The sequence below is a fragment of the Cololabis saira genome, chromosome 5, assembly GCF_033807715.1.
Source record: "Cololabis saira isolate AMF1-May2022 chromosome 5, fColSai1.1, whole genome shotgun sequence".
Taxonomy (NCBI): domain Eukaryota; kingdom Metazoa; phylum Chordata; class Actinopteri; order Beloniformes; family Belonidae; genus Cololabis; species Cololabis saira.
The window spans coordinates 5,015,976-5,038,862 of NC_084591.1; the positions used below are offsets into that span (position 1 = coordinate 5,015,976).

The 22,887-nt window shown below is 40.6% G+C and overlaps 1 protein-coding gene across 1 annotated transcript in view; it reads right to left on the bottom strand.

The window, feature by feature from the left end:
- Window positions 1–230: 230 nt before the first annotated feature.
- lingo1a (leucine rich repeat and Ig domain containing 1a) overlaps window positions 231–22,887 on the bottom strand; it is a 42,138-nt gene continuing 19,481 nt past the window's right edge. Inside the window, exon 2 of the mRNA XM_061720838.1 lies at window positions 231–4,626. Within this exon, the coding sequence (XP_061576822.1) occupies window positions 2,767–4,614 (1,848 nt within the window). The 5' untranslated portion in view covers window positions 4,615–4,626 and the 3' untranslated portion in view covers window positions 231–2,766. The remainder of the gene's footprint in view (window positions 4,627–22,887) is intronic.

Below are 22,887 nucleotides of genomic sequence, written 5' to 3' on the forward strand. Positions count from 1 at the left end.
CCACAGAATAGAACCTTTGTATAAGCTGCATGGTTCAAAACCTATGAAAAAAGTTGCGGCTTATAGTCCAGAAAATACGGTATGCTTATATGTATTTTGAACACTAGGACCAGGTGAATTCCACGTTCTATGAACGGAGACCCACGATCCCACAGCACCATCAACCCTTTACTGAGAATATCTAAAAAAAGTCGAAATAAGAGCAGCAGATGTTTAGAAAAGTCCATAGATTGTTTAATACAACATACCATATTCTCAACAATTCAACATCAACAAAATTTTGTTAATTAAAAAAAAATCAAAAAAAAAATCTGCATATTACTTTTATTGCACAGAACAATTTTAATTTATTTTCCATAGATTTCTTTTTTAATATCTGTTTTGTAAAAAGTTGGCTGGGACTATACACGTTCAATATAGTCCAGGGTCAAAATGAAAAAGTAAGATGAACAGAAATCCAAAAACAGGATCCTCCAGATCACTCAGGATCAAAAACAAACAAACGAAAAAGGGCTAGGTACAGTAGCCACACTTTGAACAAAGAGCATTCATAATCAGCAAGAGGAAAAAACGAGAGCCATATCCAGTGTTGTTTTTTTTTTCCGCCTTTATGCAAAACGGATTACACCGAGGCTGGTTCGGATTGCTCCATGGGTGAAACCATCTGTGTCACTCCAACCATCTGCATATTCTGTTCATACTTCCATCCATTACCGTGACGTGATCTGTAATGCCATCCATCAGGAATAACTTTATCCTCGCACACGTTTGCAAAGCTCGGCTGTCCGCAAAGTGTACTTGAAAAGTTAATGCTGTAACCTCAGATTTTATATGCAGGACCAACGGGGAGCACATCATGGAGCAGTTCCACTCCTCAACCACACTTGGTGCTCATTTCTGGGAACAAAACGACCCTTTAAGTTACTTGGAAGGCAACATTTCCATGGGTTTAATGGGAGATGGGTCACAATCATGAATAAAACATTAATAAAAAAAAACAAGAAAAGAAAAGAGGGTGACAGTGGTCACGACTTAACCTTTGCATGTATTATAGCATAAAAAAAGAAGACATGGGAGGAAATCCGTCTAAGTGAGCAGATTATCCCGGGAGTCTCATTTACATCTTGGATGTTTCAGGTAAAGTCTCGATCGCACAAACTCAGCCGAGCAGACTTGGGAGGTGTTCTGCCTCGGAAACCCACCTATTCGCACCTGAAGTCGCGCTGAGGATGGAAACGAAACATCACCTGAGCCAGACCCAGCATTTCTGCTGCAAATGGACCTAGATCCAGCTCTAACCACAGCCTAGGAAACAGTTTTTGTCAACTACTGATAATTTAATGAATGCTGTTTTTAATGCTTTAACTCAACTTTCTTAATCCCGTGATGTTTGAATTTTTGTCAAATGCGAAAACAAGGACACAAGTCAATGCTTTTAACCAGTGGGTTGACTTTAAAGTTCCAATATCTACCATTCAGTTTAACGTCAAGATCCTGATCACTCAAAGCATCATATGAACAACATGTCTCATGTACTTTAACGTGCTTTTATCCATTAGTGTAAAATACCGTACCTACAGGACTTTCAAAGATGTCAGAGTTCTCCCCAAAGCTAAAGTTCTATGTTAATAGAAAGATTTAACAAAACAATTTTGTGCTACTTTTCATCACTTAATGTTGCCTTTCTAAAATAAAGATTATCCAACACATGTTTAGCTGTTATTGTACAGTGTAGCACTAAGAGTTAGTATCAATAGGAAAAATATTTACTCATATTGTCCGGTTTATGAATCTCCAAATTATTTTGGAGATTCATCATTTACGTATTCAAAAATTCAACCTGGTTTACAGAACCTATTTTGCATTTTTTTGCTATTGCTAAATTAGCTAGTTCAACTGCTAGTTAAATTAACATTAGCACGATTATATTTAGCATTCGTGGCAGCTAATGTCATTTGCTACGCAGTAGCTTTATTTGCAGCTTTTAGCATTAGTTAAAAAGAATATAATAGCATTAACTGATGCTAATAGCTTCTTGGACTCTAATCAACTGTTGTCAAATTAGTCTTCGAGAATTCAGTTTTTTGTCTAGAATTTCTTATAGCGCCGCCGCCATATCCTATATATTTCTCCTCATTTGTTGGGAATTATGTTTAACAACATATTTCAGGTGCTGTGACATACATAACAGGATGAATCACAAAACAATTGCGACTGTAAAAAAAAGTTTAAAAAAATGCTAAGTACATTTTATTCACAATTGTAACATGGATGCACTGTCATGACAATGTATTTATCAGAAAATCATACAAATCTCATTCATAACATGACATCTAACCCTGAAAGAAAAAACAAAAAAGGTATATTGGAAAAAAAAATACAGAGAATAAAACAGCAGTGGTCCAAATATGATCTGCCCCTCATATTTTGGCTGTAGATTTTTTTTTCTTTTTATTTTTTCTTGATACAATTTACCCACTAGATATCCATAATAATATGAACTTCTCATGACAAATCTGACTTTCAATAAATGCTCACTCAGGCCTTGCAAAAAACACAGATGTCCTGTAACACTGGGTGCAGTTTAATTCCCTCCAACTTTAAAAAGTCAGGAACTGACCTGTGAAGTCCAACAGTCACGAAAGAAAACATTACTCTATGTTAACAGACCATGATCCACAGGTTTCCAAGAGAGGAAAGGAAATGTTATTTTTTTTCCCATTTGTCTTATTTTTAAGTTCCAAATTAAGATGTACCACAGCTCTGTTAAATCATTTTCATGTTGAACTTGCGAGGAGCATCCACCGCGGTGCTGCTCATGCCAGCGTCCGATTTCCGTGGCACATACTCAATCTCAATGTTATGCTTAGTGTTGCCTTTACCTCTGCTCCAAAGGAACAGCAGCACCAGGCAAAACAGCACAACACCAAGAAAGGATATGAACCCCATTGTGGTTGCAATGATCAATGTTTTAATATCGAATGGGAATGGGACATTGGCTTTTGTACCATTAGCACCAGTCTCTGTGGGCAGGTTGGAAATGAAAGCAAAAGTCTTGTTGGGTTGGTGTAGTGAGTCAGGCGAGTAGCTATGAACATGCAGGTGAGCCAGAGAGGTGTCATTTCCACCAGCATTGCTGGCTATACACACATAAGTGCCATTATCTTGAATCTGGGCATAGCGCACCTCAAGGGTACCATCTGGCAGCACAGAGATCCTTCCAATTGTCTTGGAGGTAATAAACTTTTTCTGTGGAGAAAGCCACATTATCACTGGAGCAGGATCTCCATCTGCTTGGCAAGCAAAATGAACAATGGCTCCCTCGTCAACGAACTTCTGCTGGGGTTTGCGATCCCTAATCCTGGACTTGCGACATGTGAAGTAGTTTGGCTGTAGAACATCCGGAAAGTCTTTGAACTCTTTGCCTTGGACAAACTCAGGGGAGGCACAGGTTGGCTGCTGCTTGTTAAAATTAAGTCTCCAACGCCGTCGGAAAACCCATAATAGTCGGCAGTCGCAGGCCAAGGGATTATCATACAACGCAAGGGTCTCCAGGTTGCCAACTGAATGGAAAGCAGACTCCTCTAAAGTGCTAAGACTGTTCCCAGACACATTTAGGATTTTCAGGTAGTTTAAGCCACGGAAAGAGTAGGGCTCAATCATTGCCAGCCTGCCTCCAACCAGGTGAAATTCCTGCAGACGCAGAAGATCATGAAGCTTATTTCCCTCAATGGTATGGATTGGGTTGTATGAGACATTAAGAAAGCGCAGGTAAACCAAGTGCCGCAGGGCTACATAAGGAATCGTGGTCAGATTAGCGTTGGCAATGGTCAGGGATGTGAGATTTAATCCATACAAACAATTTGGAGTCATCGTATCCAAGTAAGGCCAATTGGCTATTTCCAACACTTTCAGTCGATAGAGCCGTTTAAAAGAGTAATCCCGTATGATATTGATATTGAGGTGTCGCAGCCTGAGAGTGATCAAACTGTGAAGGTGGGTAAAAGCCTCTGTTGGCACAGAGGACAGGTTGCACTTCTCAAGACTCAGGTGCTCAAGGCTACTAAGACCATGAAAAGCCCGGTGGGAGATAAAAACCAAGTCATTATCACCCACTTCTAAAGAGCGCAGGTTGTACAAATCCTGAAACATGTAGTCCAAAAGGATCACAATCTTGTTCTCACTTATGTCCAGCTCTGTCAGATTGCTCAGACCAGTGAAAACACCCAGCTGGATCAGCTTAAGCTTGTTGCTACGCAACCCCAATGTCCGCAAGCCATAAAGGTTGTTGAATGCGCCAGGTTCAATAGTGGAGATAGTATTTTCACTGAGCTCCAGGTGCTCGAGGTTGGGAAAGTTGGAAAACTCATCTGGGTTAATGGTTCTGATGCGGTTCTTGCTGAGGTCCAGTAGTCTCGTTTCTGCAGGAATGCCCTCAGGAACTGTCATGAGCTTCTTTCGGTGGCACATCACAGAGCGCTCTTGAACATTGCACTCACAGCGGGATGGGCAGCCAGTGGTGGAGCCAGACAGCACGGTTCCCAGCATCAAGATCAGAATGGGCCGCCAGCAAGCCACCAGGTAGCTTTGCCCAGTCGCTTCCCTGGCTGCCATCTTATCGGTTACCTGGGGCGAAACAGAGACATAGAAAACATTTGGTTAGAGAATTCAATGCTTATGATTTCAGCCTAACAAAAAATCCCTTTAACATAAAAGTAAAAAGAATTCTTACTGATTGCCAAATCAGCTGAAAAACAAGGTGTTCATCTACTTTGAACATGAATCTTAACAATCTTTCCTTTGGTCTTTATGGTTATTTTCTGGTAGCTAAAATGCCCAACAATAACGCCTCACTAATGCAACACCAATTCAGAGAACAGGGCAGATAGTCTAAGCCCCCATGTAATATTCATGAGTAAATTTTAGATGAATCCAGTTTACACAGAATAACCTGCGAGTGCTGACAGATTTGAGGTCTCCATCTTTTGTCTGTCTTAACAACACAAGTAGCTTCTATTAAATGCAAAGCTAGGAAGTACTTATCTTAGCTGCAAATTCAAATACTAAATCATTCTGGTAATCTACATACATCTTGCTCTACACCTCCCTGTGACTACTCTGGAACGCTCAACTTGCAGAAAATCAGTCACTGCTATCACTCTGATATGAACTGAAGGGGCACAGCTTCAAGTGGCATTAACAGCATTTCTCTCTAATCTACATCCTGCTGTGTCACAGACAAATATGCTGAGTTCATCTGTGACTTGTTCTGACGCCACAAACGTTTTTTTACCCCACATTTTCGGTCCTCTCTTATGTCTGAATTTGCTGCACCAGTTAAAACATCTGGGGAAGCTGCTGCAGTAGCAAGAGGATGCAATCTAGGATGGATGGTGGCAAATGTGATTCGTGTGCAGTGGCTGACACCCAGCTCATGCAATCATTTAGGATAACATATAGACCATATAGCAACAGGGAATTGGATACAGAGAGATACATTTATAGTTCAAGAGCAAGACAACAAAGCATATTTACTTTCAATGTCATTAGTGGGATTACATCCACTCCACCAGCAATGCAATTAATCAAAGATTCTATCATAGCAGAGTTCCCAATTGAATGATAAAAAGCAAGACAGAAACATAATGGAACCAGGTACACGGTAGAGTGAATTCAGGATGAAAGGATCATTATGACGGTAGGATTTAGAGACAGCTATTTTGAAATACAAGATTTTGTATCATCAGGTTTTTAAAGGAATGATCACTGACATTTCAGTTTTCTGTATTCAAGCACATGTATTAGGATATGGAAGTTGAAATAAAGCAAAGGGGGGAAAAGCCCTTCACATTGAATTTGCTCTTAGGACACATCTCTAGGATATTTCCTGTCTCCATGTGATGGCCTTTGTCACAACTCAGTGTTTTCCAGTGGTATGCACTTGTGTCTGGTTTTTGTGTTTCAGCAAATTCAATGAACCATATCACATATAACAAATTGAAAAAACAGAAAAAACTGTAATATCATGGTTGACAGTTAATTATTGGTGACATGTCACTGCCGGCTGGACAGCCGGACATTAGATTCATAAAAGGAGACAACGCTGTGGAGCAGATTCTCTTTACTGGATTTGATCCTGTGTGAGGTCACAGTTCAGATTGGGGATTTGATGATACCATCTGTAATCAAGTGATGTCAAAACAGGCTGAGAAGGTTCATTTGAGATTGCAGACCTGCAGCAGAGCTCCCTATCCTTCATTCTGCCCACAGCTATATGTGATCATTCTTATTCCCTAAACCCATTGATTGTGTCAATGCTGAGTGCAGGGAGCTGAAGTGCTGCATGTGTGTTTTGTATGTGAGTGTGTGTATGTGTCTGAATTGTGTTACATGCTAAGACACTTAAGAAGTGCCCTTATCATAGGCTCAGCTCAATCTGTCAAGCTGGAACATGTGGCTATTAAATAGTAGATATCTGTCAATGATATGCTATTATGTCCAACTCTATTACTACTGACACTAAAATCCAATCTGGAAAATGATCAAATCCTAATCCTTTGTTGGTAAAGCTCCATGACTGCAACCTCAGCCTGTTACTGACCACAGCTGATAACCTTAGTGAGTCCTTGTACGATTCTAGACTGGGTATACAAAAAACTGTACTGATTCAATTTGAATTAATACCATATTATTCTACAGTTTCCAATTATTCTGTTGTTGTATTATAATTAATATGGATATATATATATATATATATATATATATATATATATATATATATATATATATATATATATATATATATATATATATATATATATATATATATATATAATATATAATAATATTATATTTTTGGACACAAAGAGGAGGGAGCCACGTTTAAAATCTCAACTGGTTGCCATGGATGCATTGGGGTGGAAAAAAGGGGCTGACACTCATAGCTATCAATTCTATATCTGGGATGCAGGGACACTTTTTCACAGTAATATTTCAAAGATTACATTATATTCAAGCACTGCAATCCAGCCTCCGTTACTGTTACTGCTCTGACTGCAGTCTGATTTTACCCATATTGTCTGAAAGCCAAAGAGAAAGGTGTTCACAGGTTTGACTCTGGAACATGTTCCTACTGCCGTGTCTCAGAGAAGCAACTACTACTTTCACAGTGAAATTCTTACTGTGACCTTATCGAAGCAAGATCATCCATTTCTTTACTCACATTCCTCACAACTGCAGACGGGAATCATTCAAACTTCCCATCACCTTGGTAGTTTGACCAGTAATACACAATCACTTTGTGAAAATTCACGTGGTGAAAGGGGTCTGGTACCTCTCCCTTTCACAGGCATTTCCACCAAAACAAGCTTTTTGGTTTACACAGGAGCATCCAAGAGACACTATTCAAAACAACCAAAATGACTGCAGAATTGCTAAGAGTTTTTGATCAACATGTTTTTACTGCAACACAGATATCGCTGACTCGCTATATATGCTGATGGCTTTTGTTGATCAAACTCTTTTGTTTTTCTGTCTACATCGCATGCATTGATTTTTTTTTGATTGGTTGTACGCCAATCCAGTGGTATCGTCTGTTTGTTAGCACTTCCTTTTGGAAATCAAAGCCAAATCCCCAGGAAAAGAATGAGGATGGGTGACCGGGCTACATCTTTGTGCCCTACATCCTTAACTGCCTTTCTCAACCCACATGGATTTGGGGTCTTACTCTGGGCATTAGTTGGGATTTGAGAAGCTGATTAGGCTTCCATGCGTAAATAACTTTCCCGTCATCTTCATGGCATCAGGGGGGGGGGGGCATCTTCCACAGGCTGCCAATTGTATGGTTGGTATGGTGCCATTTCAGAACATACTCATTGAACCCCCACCGAGCCCAATTAGTTCATCATAATTCACAATTTTCTTCACAAAAAAAAAGGACTGACAGTCATCTGTTTGAATGTACGAATCCAAACACAAAGAAGTCTGAGAATGCATGGCTCATGGTCCTGGAACCAAACATCCAGACAAACATGGACAGACGGGGACACATTAGGATGACGAATAGCATCCACAGGTAAACATTAACAGCACTGTTTTGTTAATGATCTGCTGTTATCGTTCCCTCACAGGCGTGTCGTGTGAATGCAGCTCTTCATTCGTATCAACCCTCCAGTGAGCTCGAGGAGAATTACATTAATTGAGGTGAAGTGAGATGGGGCATACTTCTCAAAAGAGTGAATATGTTGGAAAAATATGTGTGTGCTCAATAAACGGAGACCCACTGGTCTAGGACCAATAACTAAATCGGTGAATGGAGGGATTAACCGTGCCAGCGTCCGCAGGGAGTTGGGAGATTTTGCCTCATATTGGAGCAAGATGGTCCCCCGTGCTCCTATTACAATGGAACGTTTGGAAAGAAAAACAATACGATGAGGGTCAAAATGTTATTACTGAATAAAGCATATATTACTAACTTTAAAAATGTAACTCTAATAAAGAAATTGTCTCAAATAGGATCTGAGGGACTCATTTCCTTTTAAAACCTTTCTTCATGTATTTATGTTTTTTCCACTGTTTGTATTTTCACCTTTGGACAACTGTGGAACCCAGTGATCGTATTTACAGATTTCACACCCTCATATGATACATGTTGTTGATTTGCAGTTTTCTTGCTGCGTGTCACTATTACGCTCATCACAGTAAACACCAGCTAACATAAGCAGAGGAATTCCAAAGCTCAAAGCTTTATTTTACCTGTCACGAGACATCACTTCTGAGCCTTGTTAAATACCTGTAAGCTTCTGGGAAATCCAAGAGATGATGCTGACGTTATCTGCAGCACAAAGTGTTAAAAGCCTTTAAAGCCTATTCCTCAGGAAACTGCTAAGTCAGCTGCCAGGCTAATCCCTCAATGGCCAAATGCAGCAGTGGATTTCTATCTTCTTGCTATATGCACGGCTTTGATGGCCTTTCCATGAACAATTTGTTGTGAGTGCACACCCTTATCATCAATCTTCTATTTAAGGAGAGGTATAAACTTACATGATGCATTCTGCCCTTCATTTAGATCAAATCGCAGCTCTTTTGAGAATTGTGTTTCATTTTTTTGCAACAGACAAAATGGTTTGTATGTTTAGACGAACACATATCAAGCCCAGCCACTGAAATCAGGAATTTTATATCAGCTAATACCGCTTCCAGGAGTGCATACAAGTTCAGTTTTCTACAGTGTGTAGAAGCTTGCAGTTTAAACACAAAACATGTACATTGACAGCCACACTTTGGCTAAATCCATCTTAACCAGCAGTCTTTGACCTTTAACTCCCTAAGTAAGATCGCTTTCACACTGCAGCAGTGTTGCCGAGCTGAATCTCCAGAGAAGGGATACCCTTCTGTCACTGAGAAGCTAAGCTGCCTGCTGGGTTTGCTGGCTGGCTGTGGACCTGTGAAATGGCAGGGCTTAAATGTAAGTCGACGGCCGACAGATGGACAGCATAGCCTTAATCCAGACTAGAGAAGCTGCTTGGTGCAACAAGGTGCAGAATTCCAACTGTGGCCAGCTGCTGTTCTGACAAAACTCTCTGCTGTGAAACCTGTTGACATGTCCCTCCTGAACTTCTCCCTGGATAAAAAAAAATTAAACCAGGGCACCTGATACCTCACTTGCTTGACCAGGTGCACCATATTTAGAGGCGATCATCCACGTGCACGTGGTTCAGCTTTGCTGCGTGTCTTTCCTGTAATTTCCCGTCAACCTAGTTTGAAATAAAGACCACTAAAGCCACACAACAACAAAAAAAAAATAAAAAGATTGAACAATCATTGCAGAGGTGTCAAGTAACGAAGTACAAATACTTAGTTACCTTACTTAAGTAGAAATTTTGGTTATCTATACTTCACTGGAGTAATTATTTTTCAGATGTCTTTTTACTTTTACTCCTTACATTTTCACGCAATTATCTGTACTTTTTACTCCTTACATTTTAAAAACAGCCTCGTTTCTCTATTTCATTTCGGCCTTTAATAAAAACTATCCAGTTAAATTGCTCCATCCGGATAGAGTGAATTTGGTTGTGGTTGTTTCAGATGTTCTTGTCCAGTTTTGTTCTTACATCCGTTCCCTCAGATTCCTGCAACTAAACTTGGATGTACATTCCAATAAAGGTTAGGATAAATGATAACATGCCTCTGAAGTTTGACTTTTTGCACCATTACAATACTTATAGGCAACTAGTCATCATATCTCCTGCTCTCTGAAACACATGTTAATGCTCAATAGTACACATATATGGTTCTTTAATATATTTGCATTATACTAAGATACATTCATTTTCAATGGCTTTTGTCCTTAATGGCTTTTTTCCCCCTTACATTACTTTTACTTTTATACTTTAAGTAGTTTTGAAACCAGTACTTTTATACTTTTACTTGAGTAAAAAACTTGAGTTGATACTTCAACTTCTACAGGAGTATTTTTAAACTCTAGTATCTATACTTCTACCTGAGTAATGAATGTGAATACTTTTGACACCTGTGAATCATTGTAACTCACTTGGAGGAATAAGACTTTCAATTCAATTCAATTTTATTTGTATAGCGTCTATTACAACAGAAGTTATCTCTAGGCGCTTTCCAGAGACCCAGAACATAAACCCCCGAGCAATTATTACATAAACAATGGCTGGTAAAAACTCCCCTAGTGGGAGAAAAGCCTTAAGCCAAACAGTGGCTAGAAAAACTCCCCTTTAGGAGGAAGAAACCTGGACCAGGATAAGGGGGGACCCTCTTATTCATGGGTCCAGGCTGTGAAATATTGTGACCATGCACATTGTGAGGGGGCAAATGTGTGATGTATTTATTTAAACAGCTGCAGCCCGTTTGGAGTGCTCAGTGTTTCGTCCTCTGAGCTGTTTGGACCCCCACAACGAGCCCTAATCTTCAGTGCAGGGACAGCTCGCTGACAGAGCCTTGGCTCAAGGCAGTAATGTCAAAGGGGTTAGACATGGACTCTCCTCCCAACACTGCAGGAGATGCCAAGATCCAGGGCTGCAGAGGCAAATCTGACAACACTGCAACAATAATAAAGGCAGGAGAAACAATAACCACTGACTGAAGGTCAAACGGCTCTAGATTTCTTACTGGATCCTGATGCTGGATGAGCACTCTCTTGCTCTTTTAAATGTGCAGGAGGTGCTTTTAGAAAGTCTCTTTGAAAGGATGGGCCAGAGACGATGGATTTTCATCTCGGTCAGCATCTGTTGTTGTAATGGTTGATAAAAATTTCGGATCACAACCTTTGTTTCACTTTCTTATTAAAATCACAATTGTGTCAGCTTTAAGTTGGCAGTTTAATTAGTCATAAAGTTAGTCCACACAGCACCACAGCAAGTTGCATGTACTAAAAGGATGTCTTGTATTTATTTATTCAGTATTTTTCAGGTAGTTTGGTTGAAAAGATGAAATTAATGTATTGAAATATTCTGACACCAGAACTGAAAACTGGATTTTTACCTAATGTAAATGTCCACATATGTGACTCTCCATATTCAACGCCCTCGTTCCACAAAGTTTCAACAAAGCTTTGACTCCAGTAAACAATCCTGTGCATACAGTAGGTACACTAGTATGAGTTTACGTCTCACAATTCTGTGTAAGGCCACGTTTACACATAGCCGGGTATTTACAAAAACGGATATTTCCCCCTCTACGTTTTGAAAAATACCCTCGTTTACACAAACCCGCATAAATACGCTGTTAAGGTGCTATGAGCATCCAAACCTGCAGGGGGCAGTGTAACGAGAAGCATAAAGTCATGCTAGCCAATCCGAATCCTGGAAAAAATGTCAACAAAAGACACGTGTGAAGCCTGAATAATATGGTTCTGCGTTAAATCGACGGCGTAGCCTACGTACGGTGCGCGTCGCCGCGTACCCTACGCCGTAGGCTCTGCGTTGGTGTAACGTGGAACCATAAATCAGCCTTGACTGCCAGTTACTTCCAAGACGGAACGAGAGTCTTTCGTTTGGAGTGACAGAGAAGTGGAGTTACTTTTAAGTGTGACTTTAGAATATAAAACAGGTAAAATACAAGAAAATATTGACGGTGGCCAAAAAAATTGTAAACACAGGTCGCACAAATGACGCTGGTGACGTTTCTGTTGCATAATGTGACGTTCTGAAGCCTAAATCTCCGTTTCTCTCTGTTTACAAGCAAACAGGAAAACTGAGTTTTTGAAAATCTCCACGTTGACCGGAGTTTTCAGAAATGATCTATTTTGGTGACTTTGAGCTTCGGTTTCGTATAAACGAACGGCCAAAACGCATGAAAACACCACCGTTTTTGCTCCGTGTAAACGGGGAATAAGGTTGTTTGTTTTTTTTTCAAACTAAAGCTGCATCACTCAGCGTTCACTCATTGTGAAAACCATCTCCTTCTCTGACAGAAAGCTTTCTATTAGGAGGAAATACTGATTTCTCTCTATAATTATTGTAATGAATTATAGATTAACGTTGAAAAAGCAGAGGAGCTTAGGGAAATAAACAAGTTCTCCCACTGCTCCTTTGTTGGGCAGCCTTTTCTTGCTTCCTCACGCTTTATCTTCACCGTTTTCAGTCCGGTTTTAACTGAAGGGGCAGCTGCAACAAGCAAACGGTGGATTTAAAATGTAAATATGATCAGAATGAAGAACAAAGAAACAAACCACTGAACAATGTGGTTGTTAGTGTGTTGTGAAGTGGAGTGCAGCTGAGGATAATGTCCAGACAGAGCTGGTCAAACCACTCAGCCATTAAGAGCCCGGATCGAGTCAGGTTTCACAATAACCGTTATCAAAGGAAAACTACAGATGCAAAAAAGTGGCTCTGTCATTCTGTCTCTCTGTCTCTCTGTCATTCTGTCTCTCTGTCTCTCCCCACAAACAGCTGGAAACCAGTTATCAGCTCAGACCTACACCAAGACACATTCAATGACTTTGATTACCGCTATTGATACATCCCAGGCTTTACATTTGGTTTTAGATTGTAGTTTATCGCACATTAGGGATGGGCGGTATGGACTAAAAAATGTATCACGATCATTTCTGGCATTTATCCCTATAACGATAAAAATGATAAAAGAAATCTTTCTTTCTTTCTTTCTTTCTTTCTTTCTTTCTTTCTTTCTTTCTTTCTTTCTTTCTTTCTTTCTTTCTTTCTTTCTTTCTTTCTTTCTTTCTTTCTTTCTTTCTTTCTTTCTTTCTTTCTTTCTTTCTTTCAGGCTCATATCTTTCTTTCTTTCTTTCTTTCTTTCTTTCTTTCTTTCTTTCTTTCTTTCTTTCTTTCTTTCTTGCTCATTTATTTCCTTCCTTTTTTAATTTTTAATTTCTGGCATTTATCCCGATAACGATAAAAATGATAAAATAAATCTTTCTTTCTTTCTTTCTTTCTTATTTATTTCTTTCAGGCTCATTTCTTTTTTTCTTTCTTTCTTATTTATTTCTTTCAGGCTCATTTCTTTTTTTCTTTCTTTCTTTATTTCTTTCAGGCTCATTTATTTCTTTCTTTATTTCTTTCAGGCTCATTTATTTCTTTCTTTATTTCTTTTTTGCTCATTTATTTCCTTCCTTCCTTCCTTCCTTCCTTCCTTCCTTCCTTCCTTCCTTCCTTCCTTCCTTCCTTCCTTCCTTCCTTCCTTCCTTCCTTCCTTCCTTCCTTCCTTCCTTCCTTCCTTCCTTCCTTCCTTCCTTCCTTCCTTCCTTCCTTCCTTCCTTCCTTCCTGCCTTCCATAAATCAGCTTTACACAAAAATGTCATCAACAGGAATTTATAATTTTTACAGCGAGATACAAATTCTTACCGTGGAGAATTTTTTTGACGGTTTATCGTGAACGGTAAAATATCACCCATTCCTATCGCACATTACAAGATGATCTGCAGAAGAACATTAACCATACATTTGAGACGATAAATGTAATCTAACACTTCTACTGGCATCACCCAGCAGGATAAAACCTAATAAGAATGTTTTCCTTATATGCTCAACGTTACGAATGCTAAGAGGCTACTAATAAAGCAAGTGGAACACGGCCTTCAGCCCCTCTTACTGTTCCTTGTGGATTAAGTAGATGTATGCAGATGATTATATCTCTAAGGAAGAAAAATGAGATGCAGACAAAATTGGTACTGGCAGGTCGAAATCAGAATCTAAACAGAAAATTGCATCTCTACTTCGTCCCAGTTGTGAATGTGTCTCACAATGTAGACAGAGTGGTCAAAAATATGAGAAAAGGACCATAAACATATAAAATCCCCCTCTGCATGTCCTGCCAGAGCACTGGAGCTCATTTGAATAATGCACATTTTTGCTCAGCATTTATCATTCATGAGTGATGAATTAACATTGTGCAGCCAAGTCAAGCCCTTATCGCTCCTAATATGACACCATGTCATGATATTTGCCACGACATAATTTTAAATTAAACCTAAGAATTACAATACTTATGCAAACCAAAATCAGCCCTCATTTAATGCTGTGTGTGCGGGTGGATGCAGGGAGATCTACTTTGTAAAATTCAACATAAGAACCTTACTGTATATTTAATCTAATTAATTCAGGACGTTAAGGTGAATACATTATTGCTCCTGTGTCATCTTCCCCCCTTACATACAGGAAGGATTTTGCAGTTCTTGTATGTTTCTATGTCAGGTTATTCATATTTGGGTGGGTGGGAAATAGCTGTAATAGCAGCCACTGCAAGTTGCATTAATTCCTCAATTAAGGGTGTCAACATGGAAACATGCCTCAGTTTTATAATGAATAATTAAGGCTATATTTTATCGGCTGCTTGGATGTGTGATGGGCACAGTGTGGAGAGGCTCGGGGCCGTATTGACTTTAATTGTGACTGGCATCTAAAGACTCTCCTCCTGTTGAGGCAAAGAAAATGTCCTCTTTGCTCAGTTGACACCGCAAGCGCACAGTGAGATCCTTTCAGAATGAAATGAGCCGTGATTAGTTGATAAACAGTCAACCCTGGTGCAGAAAAATACCGTGCCTTTGCGCTGGGAGAGGCACCGGACAATCGTGCAGTTGCATAATGTAATGCAAAACAGGTAAGAAGCAAAACACCTGCAAATGCTGCTTCAACAATCAACGGAAACTGTGAGAATTGTTTGTAACACCTACTATTGCATATGAAGAGCAGTGGCCGGGATAGAATGCAGACTTTGAGAAACTCTATTGGCGCTTTTCCACTAGTACCTACTCAGCTCGACTTGACTCGCTCGGTTTTGCGCTTCTCCACTAGGGGTCTAACGTGCCAAGTAGATACTTTTCTGTAAGTACTCTGCAGAGGTTCTAAGCTGCTGAGTTGGCTGTATCTGACATCATCACATTACAGGCCACCGATTGGTCGGGGGGTTGGAGTCAGACGTCTGAGTCAGGAGGTGGAAATTAGCGAAAGAGCGACTCGCAGCTTCTTGTTCATTTTATTCCATCAGCAATGGCAGCGCAGAAGTCTGTTTCATGATCCAACTCTGAGGTGCAGATGTTCATTGTGGCAGGGTGGAGGTGCAGCCACTCAGGTGATTGGGCACAGGTGTGCCCAATCAACCTCTCCACCCTGCCTGGCTACATAAGAAGTGGCTGCACAGCAGCAAGGGGTCTCTGCTGAAGGTGCTGGTGCACGTGTGTCTGCAGTGAACGAGAATAAAAACGTTTCCTGCACGAAACCCTCTGTCCTCTGTCCTGTCGGTCGGCCCCAGTGGCAACGAGCTTGCTACATTCATAAACCTGGTGGCTGAGGAAAGAATTAAAAAGGGATCTAGACGGGCGATAAGGAACGACCAGATCCACCAGGAGCTCTGTCACTTCATAGCTGCTCGCGGCTCCCAACGGACTTTTCAGCAACGCCGAGACAACATTTTTTTTTAAAGTGTTGCCGCTTGAAGCTTCTCTCACTCTCATTTTTTAACTTGGTATCGAACACAAGCCACAGACCCAGCAGCACATTTATCATCTCCTCCAAGTTCTACATCTTTAGTGTTGTTGTCTTCTTCGTTTAGATCACACAATCAAATACTTCACAGCTTCGCTCTAACCAGCCCACTTCTGATCTGGGTATTGAAAAGAAACGAGGGCAAGGCGAGTGGAGTTGAGTCAGGCTGAGTAGGTACTAGTGTAAAAGTGCCATATGTCACAATTGTATTACATTGATTAGATGAGTGATTAAATTCTATTCAACTCACAGCATAGCAGGTATTCACACAAATTTAAAGTATGTATATCCAGATGCACGCTTATTAGGTGCACATACAAACTAAAATAAAACACTTTAATTAAACAAAGACCCAATTGTTGGTCCACATCCAGAAGAACTGCTCAGGAAAGACAAAATGACTACAAAAGCCAGGGCATGTCCCAGAAGCAACCAGATTCCTTTCTGGTTGATCTGGAAGAAGTCCGATTGTCAGGGTCCGAACCAAGTCCACCATACCTTAAACGTCATCGTGGCTCGTTTGTACAAAGCGGAAGTACTGTAGGCCACATTAGGGAGGTGATCTGGTTCGCTGTGATAAGTATGTTCATATTGTTATGATGCTCATATTCCTGTACCAATTGTCTCTATTTTTGTATACTCATTTGGAATTGTTTAAAGGAGCATGAGGCTCCTTTAAGAAATTAGACTCATTAGCGCCACCCTTCTCCACGACGGCCGTTGGGGGTACTGCAGCCAACAGCGAAGCCGGCACGGGAGAACGGGGAGAACGTGCATGCAGCGTCATGTGACGTCACATCCGCAGCCCAGCGCGGGAAATTCGGCCCGGAATTGCAGCACATTTTGCAGCACACAGCCTGTTCAAGGCAACGGAGAAATACACTAGAGGGCTCATTCTTTTTGATTTGGAACGCTTCATCTGACATTATTACTAGAAAACTTAAAACGTATACGAATTTTTTTCATAAATCCTGCCTCAAGCTCCTTTAACTTATTTCTATTATCAAAAAGAAATACGTCTAATCATTGCACATAACATACTTGGATGTGTAATCACAAAATCCTGAGCTACTGTATAACAGCAAGTCTTTCTGAGCAGTGAAGAAAGAATCACAGCATCAGTCATCCAAGGCTGTCTCTCAATATTCCCACACACGATCTCACAATCTCACTAAATATGACTTAAATAAAGCAACAGAAGCTGTTTTTCATGATCAACCTTGGTACAACTTCAACAATTCCTCCTTTTTAAAATAGCTAACTTCTTTTGAATGCATGTTTTTTTATAGATCAACCTTCAGAGGCAGACAGGTCACAGGTCGTTCACAGGTTTATAATGAGACAGAGCGCTACCACACCTTCAGCAACATGACAAAAGACAAAAGTCAAGACATCCTTCTTGATTTATTGCTCCCAAATGCAAAAAAAACATTCAGTTCAAAATCACTTCAATTAAGTCTTTTTTTTTTTTAAATCCCCTTTAATAGTGAGGGTTCTGACAAAGACAGTGTAAGGAGAACTTCATCAAAACAGATAAGCCTCTGAGCTGTGCTTTATTAATATAACATAGAATGGGACAAAATGTATTTTTTCCTCACTTCTACACAGCAGTGTGAGAAATTAGTGGCGGATTTGTAAGATATTACAAGTTTTTTCCCGTTCACTGTCTGATTCTTTTGGGTGAGCGATAAAGCTGTTGTCTGAGAGTGTCAAAAAGAGAACATGCAGTATAAAAGTCTGAGTGTGGAGCCAGGACAACAAGGAACTTGAAATTCATGAAATGCTGCCTTTTTAAAGGCAAGAAGGGACTCGGGATTGGGAATGCAACTAAAAGCAATCAGCTCTTTGTATATGCAAATGAAGTACCGCCTTGTGACTCAAATAGGTTGTAAATGAATTGGTGAATGTCTCTTAGGCCACTGAAACAAATGTTTTACTCCTGAAAAAAATCTGCCAGTGAAAAGAGTTGATAGCTTTTATGTCACAGTGGGATTTGTTAACACGATAACTGGCATATGCACTTTTGCTGAACTTGAACTGAGGCCACGTTTACACATAGCCGGGTATTTACAAAAACGGATATTTCCCCCTCTACGTTTTCAAAAATATCCTCGTTTACACTGACCCGCATGAAAACGCTGTTAAGGTGCTATGAGCATCCAAACCTGCAGGGGGCAGTGTAACAAAGAGCGTAAAGTCATGCTAGCCAATCAGAATCCTGGAAAAAAACGTCAACAAATGACACGTGTGAAGCCTGAATAATATGGTTCTGCGTTAAATCGACGGCGTAGCCTACGTACGGTGCGCGTCGCTGCGTACCCTACGCCGTAGGCTCTAGTGGGCGACCGATAATCGGCCGTGGCCGATTATCGAATTCGATATTCATAATTTTATTAATAATTTATTATAATTTATATAATTTTATTAAATAAATTAAAAAATAATTTCGATTTTTTTTTTTTTTTTTTTTAAGAAAATCGGCTGCATAAAGTGCATATCTTATATTTACATTTTTGAAAATATTTTTAAAATCTGCTGTATAGTTCTTAAATGATCAAAGTGGAACAATATACAGTAGCCTACAGGCTTTTCTCGCTCTCTCGTCTCGTCTCTCCTTCTCTGAGACATAAAACAAGCGCACCCTCCCTGTTACACATGTCAGTCACGTGCTGTCATGTGTGCATTATCATTGGCCCCCGACCAGCTGCAGGTGTCGGCGCTGCTGTCCGGCACCGCCGCTCGCTTTAACTTTTCCAAACTCGGCCTGTTTGCGCCATGAGCTCATCCGCGCGGTTGTTACGCGACTCTTTTCAAAGCAAACCGGTTTAGTAAAGACGGGAGGGGATGTTTTCTCCTCGCACGGCTCCAGGAGCGGAGGAGCCGCTCAGCGCGACACGTGCAGCCCAGCATTTAGGCTGATTTATGGTTCCGCGTTACACCAACGCAGAGCCTACGGCGTAAGCACGCGTCGCCGCGTACCCTACGCCGTAGGCTACGCCGTATCGTACGGCGTAGGTTCTGCGTCGATTTAACGAGGAACCATAATTCAGGCTTTTCTGGTATCTGACACCACCACCCTCCTCCGTACCGAGTGAGCGCGTCTTCAGTGAAGTTTCAGACATCTATCAAATCAAATCAAATCAAACTTTATTTATATAGCACTTTTCCTACAAATAATGAAACACAAAGTGCTTAACAGGGAAAAAAAAAACAAGAAAAAACAAATAAACATAAAACTTATTAATGCCCCTCCCCCCCCCCCTCCCCGCAGACAAAAGCACACTACAATTCACCTAAATTCCTAAATTACACACACAGACACGCACGCAGACACATGGTGTAGACATGGCTAGGCACAGAGGATCCAGGTGACGAAACGGTAACAGGGAGCCGTCCACGCCAGGAGGTCTCATAGCCCGCAGCTACAAGGGGGGGGGGGACCCACAGAGACCATCCCGGCCCGGAGGGAAAGAGGAGTCCACACCACAGCGGTGAAGCCGTGGTGCAGAGCTCCACAACCATCCAGGCCAGAACCACCCCCAGGACGACCCCCTGCAGGCCAGAGTCACTCCCAGCATGGAGGCTCCCCATGAGGAAACACTGGAGATAAACGCTACAAAAAAACAGGATAAAATACACTAAAGGAGTTTATAAAAAACATAAAACATACAAACATAAAATCCTAAAAGTATGTCTAGAAAGTAAGACATTAAAAACTAAAATAATAAAACAGTAAAATGTATAAAATAGACCATAAATAACAACTAAAATATTTAGATAAAACATTGAGATTAAACAAAAATAAAATACGATAAGAAAGGATAAACTAAATATAAAACAGAGCAGTAAGATTCAATAAAAATAAGGGTGAGCATAAGAAATGTAAAAGAGTTAAATGAGTCAGTTAAAAGCCTGATTAAAGAGATGGGTCTTGAGCCTCTTTTTAAAAACATCAACAGTCTCTGCGGCCCTGAGGTTCTCCGGGAGGCTGTTCCACAATCGGGGACCATAAAAACTGATCTATGAGAAAAAAAGAAACCGTCTCACTGGAGAGCATGCAGAACAACTCTGCTTTCTGCACCACAACCTTGTGCTTCTTAACTGGGAGTATTGAACCTGAGGGTTTGACTTGTGGTGTTCTTTGACTTATTGATTACACTTTACACAGTTTGAGTTACAGTATGAAGATTCCCTTTATTTAAGTTCTCCCATGCAGCTTTGTTTTTATTTATCATTATTGAGGAATGCTGGTGTAAAGAAGAGGGATGGGGGGGGTGAAATACTGCATTTTCTTTTTGTATTAAGAATGTTCTAGTTAAAGCAATAAATTGCTCACCATTCATTTAAATGAATTCTTGTATTGAAATTTGTTTTCTCCCAAAAAGGTAAAAAAAAAAGGGTAATTATCGAATCGGCTGATATCGGCTATCGGTCTTTTTGATTTCACCCTAATCGGTGATCGAAATAATCGAAAAAAAGGCTGATCGGTCGGACACTAGTAGGCTCTGCGTTGGTGTAACGCGGAACCATAAATCAGCCTGGACTGCCAGTTACTTCCAAGATGGAACGAGAGTCTTTCGTTTAGAGTGACAGAGAAGTGGAGTTACTTTTAAGTGTGACTTTAGAATATAAAACAGGTAAAATACAAGAAAATATTGACGGTGGCCAAACTAATTGTAAACACAGGTCGCACACATGATGCTGGTGACGTTTCTGTTGCATAATGTGACGTTCTGAAGCCTAAATCTCAGTTTTCGTCCGTTTTCCTCCGTTTTCCTCAATTTTCCTCCGTTTACAAGCAAACGTGAAAACAGAGTTTTTGAAAATCTCCACTTTGGCCGGAGTTTTCAGAAATTATCGTTTTTGGGGGCTTTGAGCTCCGTTTTCGTGTAAACGAACGGCCAAAACGCATGAAAACGCCTCCGTTTTTGCTCCGTGTAAACGGGGCCTGAAAGAATGAGTAAATCAAAAACAAACAAACAAAACCGCCCAAAACCAGGGTGCTTTGAATCACACAGCACTGAAATGTTTTACCAACGGAGAAGTATTGATTCTTCCAAAATCTGAACCAGAGTTCATCAATAAATTATTTGATTCTTGCAATATTTAAATTTTGTTTCTTGTTTCCATCCATCAATCCATTATCTATACCCGCTTTATCCTTTGCAGGGTCACGGGGGTCTGCTGGAGACTATCCCAGCTATTTTCAGGCGAGAGGCAGGGATTACACCCTGGACAGGTTACCAGTCCATCGCAGGGTAGGGATGGGCGGTATGGACTAAAAAATGTATCACGATAATTTCTGGCATTTATCCCGATAACGCTAAAAATGACGATAAAAAAAATACCAATTCAACTCCACCTTTGTAACTATAAATCTATCTCGCTCTCAGATCCGCCATGTTTGTTACACAAAAACATCATCAACGGGAATTTATCCTTCTTTCTTTCTTTCTTTCTTTCTTTCTTTCTTTCTTTCTTTCTTTCTTTCTTTCTTTCTTTCTTTCTTTCTTTCTTTCTTTCTTTCTGGCTCTTTTCCTTCTTTCTGGCTCATTTCTTTCTTTCTTTCTTTCTTTCTTTCTTTCTTTCTTTCTTTCTTTCTTTTTTTCAGGCTCATTTCCTTCCTTCCTTCCTTCCTTCCTTCCTTCCTTCCTTCCTTCCTTCCTTCCTTCCTTCCTTCCTTCCTTCCTTCCTTCCTTCCTTCCTTCCTTCCTTCCTTCCTTCCTTCCTTCCGCGTCGATTCAACACAGAACCATAAATCAGTTTTACACAAAAACGTCATCAAAGGGAATTTATCATTTTTACCGTGGGGAATTTTTTTGACGGTTTATCGTGAACGGTAAAATATCGCCCATTCCTATCGCAGGGCCACATATAAACACACAAACCATGCACACTCACACTCACACCTACGGGCAATTTAGAATCACCAATTAACCTAGTATGCATGTTTTTTGACTGTGGGAGGAAACCGGAGAGAACCCACGCAAACACGGGGGAGAACATGCAAACTCCACACAGAAAGACCCTGCTGGGCCTGGGAGTCGAACCGGGGACCTTATTGCTGTGAGGCAACAGTGCTAACCACTAAGCTACCGTGCTGCCCTGTTTTTTGTTTCCGCCCCAGAAAAACACAACGTGTCTCCACTTCTTTTGCCTCGACAACCGAACGGGGAGTCAAGCAGGCCCGGGCTGACCCCACCGTGGCTCCGGTGTTCCGATAGGGGAGTTTAATCCATGTCCTCTGAGAGATTGCCCAGAAAGATGAAGCCTTAATTAGCCAGATAAAATCCCACATAATGACGGTATTGATACGGGCTGGGAAATGAGGTCGAAGTGGAAACAAAAGAGTGGAAAAAAAAAAAAACCAAAGGCCATCCTTTATGAGATGGGCAAGATGGTGTTGGAAGATGGTTGAAGTGGTGGGAGGGAAGTGCAGTGGACGGAGAAATGTGACAGCTAGCCCTTATTCTCAACTCTGGAAGAGGAGCGTTGTCTTGTCTATCTGAGCAATTCACCTGCTCCAAATTCTCTCATAAGAAGCTTAGAGAAAAATGCTGACCTTCATGTAATCAAAGATTACAGGCTGGAAAACAACAACAGTTTTGGAGTACTTAAGCAATAGCACTCATGGGAGGTGAAAGCAATTAAAGGCAAAATTACTTGTCTAAGCTGTCCTTGCAACCCCCACAAACCCACACTTCCTATATCTGGTTCTGTATAGAAGCAGAGGAGGTCATGAAGATAATGGTGGGGGGGGGGTCAACACTCTATTGCTCTGATAATCAGAGCGTTACTGAAAGGGAGCAAAATATCACCCGTTATGAAGACAATCTGGGTATTTCACATGCTACACGTGGATCAGTGACAAGGTGACCCTGTATATTAATGCCAGATGGCTTTAGCACTGGCAATG